We start from the raw sequence: 15,518 nt of genomic DNA on the forward strand, positions 1-15,518 counted from the left end.
CCCACTATTTTATATTTGACCTGATACATTCTCAGCTGCTTCACTCTGTGGGTAACAATACACCTCTATTCTGCTGATTTGCCGGTGCCTTTGGCAGTCTGGAATGTATCTGATTTCTTCCTGTTTGCAAAAGCCCAACTGCCTGTCACATTTTGTCCTTTAAAGGAATAGAAGGTATTTAAAAAGTAAAGGTAAAGAGATAACATCAACATTATCCATACATTATGTAAAATATTTTTTCATCAACCAAATTCAGAGAAAGGAAGTAATATCTAAAACCAAGGGGCAACTTACATAGTTTACACAATAATTCATTCAACACAATCTACTCAGAAAGCCCTCCTTTGAAACCCAGCAAACAGGTGACAAATAGGCCTGACTGTATCCTTTTTTGTTTGTCCTAATCTGTGTCTGCTGAAGAAACTACAGCTGATAGAAATGCTTATAAACAATAAACTGCACACAGTTGGAACCCCCCTCCCCTCATGGCAATAATCCTGTTACTGGAAAGTATCAGGACCCAGCATTTTCTCCTCACTAGAAAATGGGAGTGGATGGTGAAGATTACAGACTCCTCCTTCTTGCTTTGGTCCCCAGGGCCACCAGACATGCTGTTCCTAAAGGTTACTTCAATTTTGATCCCACCTCATTTGCCAGATTGTTCAGCACAACCTTTGCCCAACACAAACCTAGACCCACCCCATAATTTGTAAATAACTGCAGTGATGACTCAGTAAAATCTATAATTCATCTATGTCTCTATACAAAATGGGCCAGTTAAAATTATCAAATAATGTCTTCCCTAGAAAGCAAAGCAGGAGTCTCTGAGAGGAGGCTTCACAACTTTAAGTCATGGTTGTTGTTCAGCACTGAATGGGTGAGAATTTGCCAAAAGTACCAGGTGTGAAGTCTTTCTCCAACCAACTAGCTTCAAGGAGTCATTTCTCATCTTTTCAGTTCATGCTTCCTGATGGCTTTGATCTGCTGTTGGCTGTATCTTTTGGCTATACCTGCCCCACACATTGCACATAGACCAAAGAATGGTCTTGTGTCCCCACAAAGAAGATTCCAGGTGTAATCCCTGGCAAGACAAAGCTGTAGTGATTCCTGTTTGAATAGATGTGATACTGTTGGACTGTAGCTCCCAGCATTCATCTCACCATTGACTATGTTGGTTACTGCTGTGGGGAGTTGCAGTCCAACAATATTTGGATGCCATGTTATTTCAACCCCTGCTATAGGCAACACTGTGGAAAATAAAACTACAGCACAAGGAAGTTTCCTCTGCTATTCCTCTCCATGGGATGTCATGCAACTCCAATAACTTATGAAACACAACAAATGCAATGAAGGAGCCCCTGCACCATTGCCACTGGTCCGTGTTGTTGGTGTGGCACACATATGGCTACCTGATTTTACCTCCTCTACAACTGTCATTTCATATGTTGCCAAAACATTAGGGGATTGAGTGTGGACAAGCAGCAAATAATCTGCTATAACATCTACACTGGGACCTAGTTGGAATGAAATAGGCATAGAGGGACAAACAATCAGTCACATGAGGAACATAAGAAACAAGCAGGTAATAAGCATTTGCAAAGTATTCCATGGTGACAAGCTAATTAAGAATGGATAAATCAAAAAAGAGAAAGAGGCTTAGATTGACTTGGAGATGGCTTTGGACATCGATCTCTCCAGTTTCTAGACAGTTTACGCTACAAATACAGACAGCACAGTAGTTGCGTTTCTTCATTAGGTTCCTTTCTGAAGCAAAATTTGGTAGAAGGAACTCATTTTGTTATGGTAAAGAGGTAAGATTTGTTGTTTGACAAAGCACATTCCCTCCTGAGGAATTAAAGTTTTAATACATTTATAATTAAAATACAATTCCATTATGGATTTAGGGCCCATTCACATTACAAAAATCTAGCACTATATTCCACTGTGAATGCCATGGCAACTTCCTGTTGAATCCTGGGTTTGTGGTTTGCTGAGGCACTAGATCTCTCTGGTTAAGAGTTCTAAATGCCCCTCCATAAATTTCCAACCATAGGATTCCATGGAATGTTGCCATCGCAGTTAAAGTGGAATAGAGTGCTACAATTGCATAGTACGAGTGAGCCTTTAGGAAAGTACCCAGTGGCATTACTGGCCTACGCAACCTGGGGAAAAACATTCACTTTATCTTGACAGTGAGCAAGATATTGTAATATTTAAACAGATAACTTAGTGGGCTTGAAAACAATGACCTCTTCTTAAATAAATGATCTAGCCATTGTTTGTTTGAAAAAGCCCAAATTTCTCCTGTTGTTGATTGAATTATAAGGCACAAAATGTGACCTGTAGTAAAAACAGTGACTGATGGTTAGAGGTATTTTTATTGAAAGTTGACAGAAATACAGGATCTATGTAATTTTTTTTCTGTAAGCTGTCTACATTCTCAGTGTTTCCATGAGGCTCCAAAAAGGACCATTAATAATATGTTTCCTGGCATTTACCATAGAAAGATCCAGAATTCATCAAGGAGAGGCTAGTTTCAACTGCCTAGAAATCCAAATCTCCTGGTCTTTAAAACCATTTTTGCAAGCTATTTTGGGCTTTGGACAAATCCATCTGAAAACAGGTAAAATGTATACAGCAAAGGTCTGTGTAATGGGGACGCAGAGTGGGGAGAGGAGTAGGGAAAGAAGTTGGAAGCAGATTGAATGCAACTGATATGTTCTGCAAAGGCCATGCCTATCTCTTAGTAGCAAGCAGTTTTCCCTATTCCCTCTCTTGAGCTCTGAGACTGTGACTTTGCTATGGATCCCAGAGATGTTTCCAGATCAACTGGGCCAACCAGAACCTTTTGCCCCACCCACTCAGCTTCAGCACTCAGGATGGTTGCATAAACTTCATCCCAGCTTCACTGGTGACCGCCGTCTTCTCTCCCTTTTTTGACTGCATTTCATTGACCAAGCTCTGTTGAGTTTCCCTCTCACCATCAAGTCCAGTTTCTTTATCATGAAAATAAATACTTTGTTTAAAAAATGTAAAAGTAAAACTCTCTGCTACAGAAGTTTGTGAACCAGTCAGCCTATGAGGAAATGTGCCTATGGGGGAACAGAGGAGTTTAGTCCCAATTGCCTCTTTTCATTTTTGGGAAGTGAGTGGCTTCTTTTTGCCATTAAGGAAGAAATTGGGTGGGTGGCTTGGTTTTGTTGGTGCCCCTTCCATTTGAAACTCAATGGCAGCTTCTGGCACGGAGGGAGATAGGTGGCAATCTCTGGCCCACCATCTAGTAGTCAGTAAGTGGGTATCGTAGGAAGATGAAGACCAGGATGATGCAGAAGGTGGCTAGTGCCGAGCTGGTAATGTTAAAAAGACGGGCTGTCTTGGCATCTTCAACAGCACCATTCAGGTCATTGAGGAGTTTTTTGTCACGAACCTGGAAACAACACAACCAAAGGAGAGCATGTTTATAATAGTTTTTAAAAAATAGTAAGCTAAGAAAGTAACAATTTTAAAAGCCTGCAACAGGAGCAACAATTTAATGATTACAACACACACACCCCTCCTGACATTCTTCCAGTTTGGAGACGAGGCCTGTCCTATTATCTTTACCAGGGTCTTAGTGATTTGAAGATTATGAGTGAAAAGACATAATCTTACAAAGCTCAGATATGTTAGTGTGGCCCTTTCTTTTCCTTTCCTTTGCCAAATGCAATTCCCAAAACCAGCCGCTGAGCTTTGCAGCCCCAGAAGTAACTTATTTGAGTTTTGCATGTGTTGCTAATTCACCATATGCTGGGGCCATATTTCCTCTGGCTGGGAGTCCTGACAATCTCTGCCAGATCATACAAGTTGAAGGCATTGCTATTGCTGCTGACGCCCTGCTCTTTTTAATAAGAAAAATAGAGCTGCAAATGGAGTGATGGGAGGAAGTGAGCTAGCTCCTGGGATGAAAATGGCAGGTAAGTGCTGTGCCCAGCTGATGGGCTCTGCCCAAGAGTAATCATTCATGTGCCCTAGGGAATCTCCAGCTCTTCCCTAGCTTTTGTTAGTAAAAACTGATTATATCATAGAAACATAGAGCTGGAATGCACAACCAAAAATTATTTCATCCAACCCCCCCCCTCCCCCAGACAGAAATACTTTGACAAATGGTTGTCCAAACTCTCTTTAAAAAGCTGAAGCAAGAGTCCAGTGCTTATAATGAGACAGATAAATATATTTCATTTTCTTGTTATCTGCCATACTACCCCTTTGGATCCAGAACTACTTGGAAAAAAATGTTATGGCTCTGGAAACCCAAAGTAGGTTCCTCTCTCCACAAACTAGATATGTAGCATTCTGAAAAACCCATCAGACTCAGCATTCTCACACTTTTCCTTCCAGCCTGATTTCTAAAGCTTCTTCTGAGTAATGCACACTCTGTATATATTTCAGAGTAGGAATGTTAGGCCTACCAAGTGACTCTCAGCACTGATCCTGTTTGAACTGGTCATGGGCAATGAAAATGTGATTGTGAAAGCTGTCCCTGCCCCAGCTCTCTATATGTGTACGTGTTCAGTCCCTCCTAACAAGATAACTGCAGCCCACTTCAGAGGCTGGCAGGGTGAAATCTGGCACAGGATTCCACTGCAGTAAAAAGCTACCTACAGAGCTTACAGGATATTAATATTAATAGGATTAGACTAATGAAGGTCTTCTGCAGGGCCTATGTGGTTTAGCTTATAGCCACTGCAGGGAGAAATCATGTTTCATCTTCAGTAGGATAGACTGACATGTGACCCCACTCAGCATTAGGATCACCTTTAAGACTTGCATAACCAAGCAGCATGCTCCAGAAGAGGCTTCCTGGTGTGAGTGTATCACAGAATAAATAGTTGGGAGGTGACAGCTCCTCTGCAGAAAAAGAATCTATACAGCTGCTGGATCCCAGTGCCAGAAAACTGGCTGCTAGACCAGCTGATGTTGGCCACCTCTGCTCTGATTGACATGATGAAAGTAATATTTGAAAAATGTATATGACTTTGTTGCGATTCTTTGTCAGTGCTTTCAAGGATTAAGGTCCACTTCACCTGCTCCATGAGGTATAAATAGCAGGTGTGTGTGTGTGTGTGTGTGTGTGTGTGTATGTATGTGTGTACACAAATAGATACACACACGTGTGTGTGCAGAAAGGAAGGAAAAATAAACAGGGAGGTGAAACATCAGCAGTATAGTCCATAACAATTCAAAGCAATGAAAAATGTAAGAAAAATAAAGATAATGATATTCACAACAGTAGTAATTATTAATAACCAATTATTTCCTTGTTGCAGAATAGAAGCACTGATGTCAGCAGTGGAGTGTCCTAGGATATTAAAATGTTATCTCATTTTCGTAATCTTGCCATTTATTATGTCAGGTGCATCAGTGTTGTTCTTGTTGCATTCAAGTCATTTTAATTTATGGTGACCCTAAGGTTTTTATTCTTGTTTTTGGCAAGATTTGTTCATAGAGAGGGTGCTAATGCCTTTGCCTTCCTCTGAGCTGAGAGAGTGTGACTTGCCTTATCAAAAAGTTTGCTTGCATGTATTTGAGAATGACTAGAGACCATGGTTTCTTGTTCCATACAGGTATTTATTAATTTAATTATGGCGCATTACAGACGTACTAGGGTTAGGAAGGGGCATCACTTCCTGACGCCCCTAACCCTAGTACGGACTGGGTCTGTACAAAATGGTGATGACCTATACATAAGGGCGCCGCCATTGCTATGTCACCACCGCAACGCCTCCAAACAAGGCAGCGCGGAAATGACGTACTCATGCTGCGTGAGAGCGCCTGGGGCACTCTTTCGGTGGCGCAGTAAGGAGCTCCGTTTTGGAGCTCCTTCCAGGATTTGCGTCGCTGGCGCAGCCTCTACACAGCTGCACCAGCAACGCAAATGAGAAAGGGGCCGAGCTCGGCCCCTTTCTCTTGATCCCCGCCGCCATTGGTTGTCCTTGGGGCATGAAGCCCCAAGGACACCCCTTTCCACGCCGCGGGGAAGTGGCCTTTTGCCGCTTCCCCGCAGCCTGGAAAGTGGCGGATCGGGGCCTCAGAGGCTGCCGCTGTGGCAGCTGAGGCCCCAGTCCGGCGGGGAAAGGGCCGGATACAGGCTGCCCCAAACGGGCGGTCTGTAATGCGCCTATGTTAGCAAAGGGTTGTCTAAGAAAACCCTACAAAATTCATCAAGTTGCCACAAGTTGATAGGTGATTTGAAGACATGTGCATGCATGCATGCACGCGCACATACACACACAGAATGAGTGTGTTGTCATCAGTTTATGGTGTTTTCAGTGATCATGGTGATGATATATTTAGGGTTTAATTGAATTGTCACAGACTACACTGTTCCATTTCATTACCATTTGAAACTACCATACTAGTTACTTTTTTCCCTTTCTACATTTGTATCTATATGGTGAAGCGGACTCTAGTGCATGAAATCTTATGACTTTAGAGCATAACATTAACCCCCCAAAACATCTATGTTCATTGTGAATCCAATTGTGGGTCTGCTCAACTGCAGATTGAAATTTATATTCTGGCCTTATAGTCACGGCTTGTGTGTATATATAAGATAATTGATAAAACAGAATATTTCTTGTAGGCATGCTGACACTGATTGATACGAGAAGAAAATTCCAGTGGCAGATTCCTGTTAAAGCAAATGCATTCCCTCTTCTGCACGATTAGACACACGGGGGTGGGTCACCATGACTCCTCAAACAGCCAATCTGACTGCGGCTCAGCCCTCACTTTGCGAAGCAAGTGCTTGCAGCATGGCTTCCACTTCCACATGCACCTATTTCATAACCATCTATTTCATAACCATCAAGGAGCCAGCATGGCACAGTGGTTTGAGTATTGGACTACAACTGTGGGGACCCTGGGTTCAAGTCCCTACTCAGCCATGAATCCCATGTCAGGAAAAAGCCACATGGGATATATAGTCACAAGAAATATAATATGTATATGAATGTATTTGAAAGTAACATGACACAGCAAAAGTTATTGAATTGTCACACAGGTGTTGTAAGTAATGTAATTAGAAAGTCCTGAAAGCCAAGGACATATGAGGCAATGACAAAGTGAAAAGATACAAATTGATATCACCTGAGAGTCATTGAGTGGACAGTAATGTATGATGCAATGTGAGGGCTAGATTGAGCCAAGTATAGTATGTCAATCATAATGTATGTACACGCCCAGGAGGTGGCAACTGTATAATGAATAGAGAGACAAATGTCTATATAAGCAATAATGTATGGCAATACTTTTTGTGGGTATAGAGGAGTATAGTAGTGTGGGTATTGAGGAGTATAGTAGTGTGGATTTTGTGAGTAGTGGATTGTTTTGTGCATAATGTATATATTAGAATAAAAGTAGATCTTTTATACAAGAAGACTACTGTGTTGACTGGTGTCTTGAGAGCTGAACAAGAACCAGCAGACTGCAGAGAAGATTGGAAGACATCTTCAGCCAATTCTCAGAGCTACTGGTCAAACTGGTTGTTCTTCCGCTGACCAGGGTGGTGAGAGTGAAAGCCAGGAGAAGAGCTGCAACTCCCATCATCCCTAACATCCCACTGGGTGACCTTGGGCAAGTCGCACTCTCTCAGCCTCAGGAGAAAGCAATGGCAAGCCTCCTCTGAACAAAACTCACAAGGAAACCCCCATGATAGGTTTGCCTTAGTGTTGCCATAAGTCAGCACGACTTGAAGGCGCACCACACACACACATGGCATACGCCTTCAAAGTAAAAACACACAGGAATTAAGGTGATGCAGAACAGTGAAAATTGCTCCCCAAATACTCTGTGCTCCTCTGAGTAAAATATATTTAATCATCATGGCTTTTGAAAGTGACATATTCGAAGGAATTTCAAGTGGAGAGTTTCTCTACAGCTTTGTAGAGAAATCATGGTACATAGGCAAACAGTACAGATTATTATGGTAGGATGACTTGCACAACATGCATTTTACTCCTAGGCACTGTTATTTAGTTTACACTAATAATAATAATAATAATAATAATAATAATAATAATAATAATATAGTTTATTTGTATCCCGCTTTTCCAAAACCTGTGTGGCATGTGGAAATACTGCATGTGGAAATACTGTAGTTTAAACTGATTTACAAGCTTCCCAACATACTTTCTAAATAAAATGAATTAACTTGATGGTATTTTTGTCATTGCCCATGAAAACCTTTTCCCATGGGAACCTCCACCAGAATTCTGTTATTTTATGTAACTTTGTGTAACTATGTAGCACAGATTCTAAGAAACTCCTTTACTGAATTGCAAAAAGGCATAATGGGACACTGCACATAGGGATAGTGTGCAGTGTGATCTGCATTGTGCACCAATGTGCATCAGGCACTTTCTGGCTCTGCTACATAGCAACATAACAGGAGCCCTCTACTGGATATGGATGTTAAAACAACTGCATAATTCTAATTCCTGCAGATGTAAACCCACTTACAAAAGACTTCAGGTCCCAACAGGATTCTGGTGCTCTTTTTATAGTAGAGACTGATGCCCAAAGCGTTCCCCCTTCCCGATTTTTTGTTTCTCCATCCTCAGCAAAAATTGTCCTGCTATGCCTCTGCACATCAATGAACAGATCTATCTGCCTCTGATTTAAGCAAGTTTGGAAACACAGAGCTTGTGGTTTTTTCTTTTCTTTTAAGAACATACAGACCCACCAAATGCAGCAAGGTACAAAAATAATCTACAAAACCTAGTTCTTTAAGAATATGGAAATGCTCAGGAATCACAGTTCTTCTACCTCCCCTCTCCCCAACTATCTCAAGGCTAGGCTATTTTTATTTCAGCAGTATAACTTTGACTTGAAGGTACAATATAATCCAAAATCTACAAAACAGTGATACCTTTATTGGACCAACCAAAATGCCCATTATATATGTTGCAAGCTTTTGAAACTCCACTGGCTTCTTCATCAGGCAAAGGTCTTTAAAATCATAAAGGAGGAGAAAGGGGGATAAAATGATGATGTTAGTCATAGCCCTGCATTTTGTCAAGATGTTGTGGTTGTTGTACTCAGTTCAGATGGTATGGAAAGGTATTCATGTAGGTGAACCTCAGCAGAAAGAGTAATTTAGTTACTGCTACTTTTTTAAAAAATAAAAACCTAGGTGATTTGCAGTCATTCTTCGGCAACTCACCTCTAGATCTATCACTATATCCAAATCCAATCTGCTGTTCACTTCTTGTTTAGAGCCTTCCATTAGGAGCAACTGTAGTCCACTTGCAATACTCAAAACTAAACAGTAAGTGTCAGTGTCGAACAACATAAAGTCTATCCGCTTAAAGTGCAGAAGTATACTAGAAATATAGCCTGATATTCACATAGGCCAAGTATCTTCAGAAATAGTTTACAAATTTCTTTTCAGTTCTGCACTTTATACTCCCATTCTTATGAACCAGTGTTGCTCTGTAAACATATGGCAATGGCTACTGACCATTGAAAATAGCAGAGGTTGCCCTTCCATGGATATTCAAGATCACGGATCTCAGATCCGCGAGTGAAGAGGGGCGATTGTATAAATATTTAATGTAATAATACAATAAAATAAAAACTAAATTTAACACATGTACATTGACACTCCACCCCCACCCCAAATTACATGCATCCAATGAGGTGCTAATGCAGGACTTGACTGGAGGACCTTTCTCCCTGTGCTGTTCAGGACATGTTGCAAATTTAGGCCCGGAACAGACCGCCCCAAAAGGGTGGCTTGCCTGTAACCTGTTTCCCTCTGGAGGGAAGCCGCAGCCACCAAACCATGCGGCATCCCTCCGGTGTAAAAAGAACCCGGTGTTTCCGAGTCCTTTTTTTATCAAGCGCTCTGGAATTGTTTGCTCATTTTGTTGCTTTGCCTAAGTTACTTTATTGATATCCCATCTGCCTTTGTATAAGTTTTATATAGAAAAGATATTAATTGGAACTACATATAGATGACTACCTGTTTTTCTCACTTCATTACCCTGAGACCTGTATGAATCTCTGCGTGAGCTAATGCATATCTAACAAAACTATGATTTAACAGACTAAAAAATATACAAAACAGAAGCAAATGCAACACAGAAATTCTACTACAAAGAGTTTGCCCTATACACATAACTGAAAATCTTATTAGCCTATTTAGGGTGAAAAGTTCTTCCCCTTATCTTAGCAACTTCAACTCCTCTCCTTTCTAGCTCTCCCACTCTTTATGAACTAAACTAGTAAATATTCCTCCTTCTTTAGGGTTTCTTCTTCCACTGGGCCAATTCAATAGTTCATAAATGTATATAATATCTACAAATAATATTTATTTTTTAACTTTTGTATGCTGTGAGTGTTTAGCTATCGGTATGTAGAGAGATCTTGGAGCACCTTTGAGACTAACTGAAAGAAAGGAGTTGGCAGAATGAGCAATAGTCATTTATGAACAAAGGCATTGGGAACTTTGATGTTCACAAACAACCATAGTTAAAGCTGGACTTGTCACTTCATTTCCATACACAAAGGATTTTGAATTTGAATTGACATTCTCACACACCAATGGCATATATAGGTCTGTCCCTGGCTTCTACTCCACCAAATGCATCTGAGGAAGTCAACTTTAGTCTATGGTGTTTATCAGACGAGCTCTTAAAGAGGTACTATTCCAGTGTGACTCCTCTAGCTGCCTCCTGTTGCATGCTGGGATTGGCAGTTTTAAGGAGGGGTATTTAGAATTCTCAGGCAGAGAAGTTCAGCTCCTTAAAACTGCCAATCCCAGCATGCAACAGGAGGCTGCTAGAGGAGTCACACTGGAATTGTAGCTCTTTAAGAGCATAGTGTGATAAACATCATTATGAAAGCTCATGCTGCCAACTCCTTTCTTTTAGTTAGTCTCAAAGGTGCTACAAGATCTCCTTACATATAGATTCTACAGACTAATGACAGCTATATCGTTGAATGTTTAGTATTTGTACTAACTGTTGTAAGCTGTCTTGAGACCCAAACTGAGAAAAAGGTGGGATATAAGTACACATCATCATCATAATCAAACAGCAACTTCTGTTGGGGGGGGGGGGGAACAGTTTTCAGGCAATTTTCAGCAAAGAAGTGTATATGTGTATCATTCTTTCTCTGCACAATGCTCTTCCTCCTGCATCTACAGAGTTCCACAAAAACATCCCTAGCACTGTGTGACAAAGGAGAATGGCCTTGAGCCAGGTTGCAATGAGAAAACATTAGGGAGAGAAACTGTTAAGCATCCCCTCAGGCAGTGGTGGTTAGTCTATCCACTCTCTTTGGGGTTTAGCCAACTTTACAGGAGCTATCCAAAGTGATGCGCCCTTATTCCCAGAACAGTTTCAACACCTTGGACAGCCTACTTAAAGGTCAGACTAAAACACAAAGTCACCAGATAGTACTGCTCTCTGCACCATTTCTGTGCTGATCATTGTCCTCTTCTAATGCTGCTTCCTCCACAAAGATGACACTTTATGAGTTTTCATATACTACTGGCCCTCCATATCCACGGATTCTTTATCCACAGATTCAATGATCCATGGCTTGAAAATATTTTTTTAAAATATAAATTTCAAAAGCAAACCTTGATTTTGCCATTTTATACAAGGAACACCATTTTACCATGCCACTGTATTTAATGGGATTTGAATGTCCATGGACTTTGGTATTCAGGTGGTGGTGGTACTAAAACCAAACCCCAGCAGATACCAAGGGCCCCCTACATATGCTGGCATGCAACAAGACAGACACATACACTTCCAAGACAGTCACACAGACTGCATCTGTACTGCAGAAATAAAGCAGTTTGACACTGCATTAACAGCCATAGCCCGATGCTATGGAATTCTGGGATTTGTAGTTCTGTGGGATATTTAGCTTTTTCTGTCAGAGCACAACAAACTACAAACCCCAGAATTCCATAGGATGGAGCCACGAAGGTTAAAGCAGTGTCAACTTGCATTAATTCTGCAGTGTGGCAGCAGCCATAGTGCGAAGATCCATTTGTACCACCTGCAGTGCTGAGTTCCTGGATCTCCTAAATTGGCATTTATTAGTGCACAAAGTATTTTAAATATTTGCATCATCATCAGTTCTCACTGAGAACACTAGATCTTCAGAGGGCTTTGAAGGTATGACCAACCTTTTCCTTTCCTTTCCTTTCCCCTTCTTGGATTAAAACAGTAATACTGAGAGGTAGAGGAAAAAGAGGAGAAAGGAGAGGTCATATTTTGTTCCTGCACTCAGTTCATATTCAGAAAATGCAAAGGAGTGGAAAGGGAATACAATATATTCACAAAGCCAGTATTTATCAAATGCAAGTCCCTCCATCTTGAACAGAGATCATATTTTCTTCTCCCATCCATCTACCAAAAGATAAGATTAGGACAGCAAACCGTTAGGACAGCATACCAGTCTCTCATTTTATTCTTTTACATTCTGTAGGGTTGCCATCTTGATAGAATCCCTTTAATAGCTTCTGTGTATCACCTGGCAGAGTGTCCTCGCAATAACAAAGACAGCTTTACTTGTTGATTATTGCTTGTGACATGGTTGTTAAAGATACAGGGCTTGACTATCCATAAAGAAGGTGGCACCCTAGGCTCCTGGCTCCTGGCACTCTGTGTCCCAAAGGCATCACTCCCTCTCCAAGAAGAAAACCGAGGCAGATGTCTACTTGCAGAGAATTCTGTGATTTGTAGAGTGTTGAGAATTAAGCAGGAAATCTATACCAGGAGAAAAATTGGCATTGTATCCTACGTCTGGGGACTTCTATATAGGTTACTTAAGGCAATTCCTAACAGTTTAAAAGCTGTAAGTCTGGAAAGAACAGAAATTCCCAGTAAATATCTCACAGTTATAGTACAAGTGCTAACAATTAATCCTGCAGGAACATTCTCTCTAAAAAAAAATTCCCAAATAACATATTAGCAAGTATTAGTGTCATTATTACTCCCATTGGTATCGTAGCCAAGGAGCTCAAAATGACATTTTTGTTCTGTCTGTTTGAAATACAGGAGACTGTGAGACCAAGATATTTGGCCAAGGCTATCAAAAGAGTTTAATGGCTGAGCTCCAATTTGAACCTGGGCTTCCTACGTCCAACCCCACCCCCACCCTCCATGATGCTACTGTCCCTAGCACTACAGCAGGGATGGACAGGCTTCAAACTTAGACCTGAGACAGACCACCCGAAAAAGGCAGCCTGCCAGCGGCCTTTTTTTCCTCTGGAGGGAAGCCGCAGCCGCCAAACCGCACATCTTCCCTGTGGAGGAAAAAGAACCCAAGAAAAGCGGGTTCATTTTAAGCCGCAGGGACAGAGTAACAAGTGTGCCAGTGGCACACTCATTATGTAAGCTCCGTGTGGTGATGTGTGGACACTGTGCGGCGCTTACTTAACAATGGTGGTGCCAGTGTACAAAGGGCGCCACCATTGTTATGCTGTCCATACGTTCTAGGGTTAGGGACCATGCAGTTGCCGCATGTTTCTTAACCCTAGAACTGGTGCTGGTACACTGCTTTATGGTGGTATGTACCGCACCTTAGACTATCAACTTTGTCTTTTTTAAAAACTTAAGATCCACCAGATGAAGAATGATATGGAAGACACATAATCAAATAATTTTAAGTCCAGAATTTGGTTTTGAGTACCAGAACTGAATGACCCTCAGTCTCTCTATCCAAAAAAAAAAAAAAAAAAAAGTCTACTTCTGGTTTCCCAAACTCAGTTCATTTTAGCAGCACAATTTAAGGTGAGATACTTTGCTGCTGCTTGCGTTAAACAATGGGAAATCACAAATCCCAGACAATCTACTGCAAACCACCTAGAGATTTAGTATTAGACCACCTAGAGATTTAGTATTAGCTCATCTATTTCTAATTTCTGCCCACTCTTGCAATACCCTACCTTTGAATTATTACCTACCAAACATATAGAGCCCTAATCCTTTGATAGCTATTACACAGATTCAAGTTGTCATTTGGTGTTGTGGTGACTAAGTAATGAATATACATGTAATAATTGCTCCTATATAATAATAAGATTAATAATAATAATATTTTTATTTATATCCCGCCCCTTTGAGGTCAATCGGGGCGGCTAACAATAATAAAATACAATACAGTATATATCAAAATCTACTTCCCTCCCCCCTTAAAAAGTTATTAAATCAATTATAATTAAAACGAACAAATTAAAACAACATAACACATACACACAAGTACAAAACAGACAAAAACAAAACAGCAAACTGTGGCAGCAATCCACTCAAATTTCCAGAGAGGACCTTAGGGACTCTCATGAGAAGAGGGTTCCTGAGAGTGGGATTATCTATCCAGGAAAAGCCTGCCAGAAGAGATCCGTCTTGGCAGCGTTTTTTAAAGCTGTCTAAAGATGTCAGTTGACGGATCTCGTCCGGCAGGTCATTCCATAATCTGGGGGCGACAACAGAAAATGCCCTCTAATGAAAACAGCTGACCTAAAACTATGTGCTACTTCCTTGTTTACATTATTTTAGATGATTTTTTTTAAAAGTGTAGAACTAGAAATATAATAGATGAATTCACTTCTCCTTCTGTTTCTTGTCTTTTTATATTGTAAGCCTGAGGGCTGGGAAATGCCTACTGGTAATTAACAATTTGTAAGCCACTCTGAGAGCTTTTTGGCTGAAGAGCGGGGTATAAATACTCTAAATTAAGTGGTGACACTTAATGTATGTTCCTGTTTACTCTCCTGTTTTTAACTGCTGTCAAGTCAGCTTCAACTTCTGATGACTCTATAAATGACAGACCTCCAAGACACCCAGTCATCGGGCTCATTCACACTGGCGGCATTGCTCCAGAAGGAACTGGGCAAATTCGGGGGCCCTCTCCCAAATTTCTCCGGAAGCAAGTGCTGACTACCAATCAGGGGCATTTTAACATGAATGCCCTATTGGAGAATTCAGGTTTAAGGTGAAGGTGCCTGGCTGTCAATCAAAGTTAGTTCCGCGATGGTCATAGGTGATGCTTCCAGCACTGATAGGGGCATCAGAAGTGTGCTTTCCACCCCTCCTTTTTTTTTTTAAAGGACCAGGCACCACTTGTCAAATTAAAAAACCTCTGGTGTGTGTGCATGTGTGTGTGTTGTGGGCATTTGATCAGTGTTGTAGGTTATGATCTGCCCTTGGCCCCATTTTCAACCCCAAAAATGCAAGCTAATGCATCCAGTATCCCCCACTCCTTGCCACCCCAGAATGCCTCATACACAGGTAATAATAATAATAACAACAATAATATTAATTCCTCACCTTGGAATGCCAGAAAAGGATGCATTTTTTTTTTGCTCTCCCTAGGCTACTCCTGAATTCCTAGCAAAAGCTGTATCAATTTGTCAATTTACATAATTGGAAAGAGAAGCATTACATTTGATTGGTAACATTCATTCGCAATCTAGCAGTCATTCCAAGGGAAATAATAGGCTGCCCTAACAAAAGCTG

At 41.0% G+C, this 15,518-nt stretch overlaps 1 protein-coding gene across 1 annotated transcript in view; it reads right to left on the bottom strand.

The window, feature by feature from the left end:
* Positions 1-2,359: 2,359 nt before the first annotated feature.
* IFITM10 (interferon induced transmembrane protein 10) overlaps positions 2,360-15,518 on the bottom strand; it is a 51,804-nt gene continuing 38,645 nt past the window's right edge. Inside the window, exon 3 of the mRNA XM_042459361.1 lies at positions 2,360-3,427. Coding sequence (XP_042315295.1) covers positions 3,278-3,427 — 150 coding nt within the window. The 3' untranslated portion in view covers positions 2,360-3,277. The remainder of the gene's footprint in view (positions 3,428-15,518) is intronic.

Source organism: Sceloporus undulatus, chromosome 1 (genome assembly GCF_019175285.1).
Source record: "Sceloporus undulatus isolate JIND9_A2432 ecotype Alabama chromosome 1, SceUnd_v1.1, whole genome shotgun sequence".
Lineage (NCBI taxonomy): Eukaryota > Metazoa > Chordata > Lepidosauria > Squamata > Phrynosomatidae > Sceloporus > Sceloporus undulatus.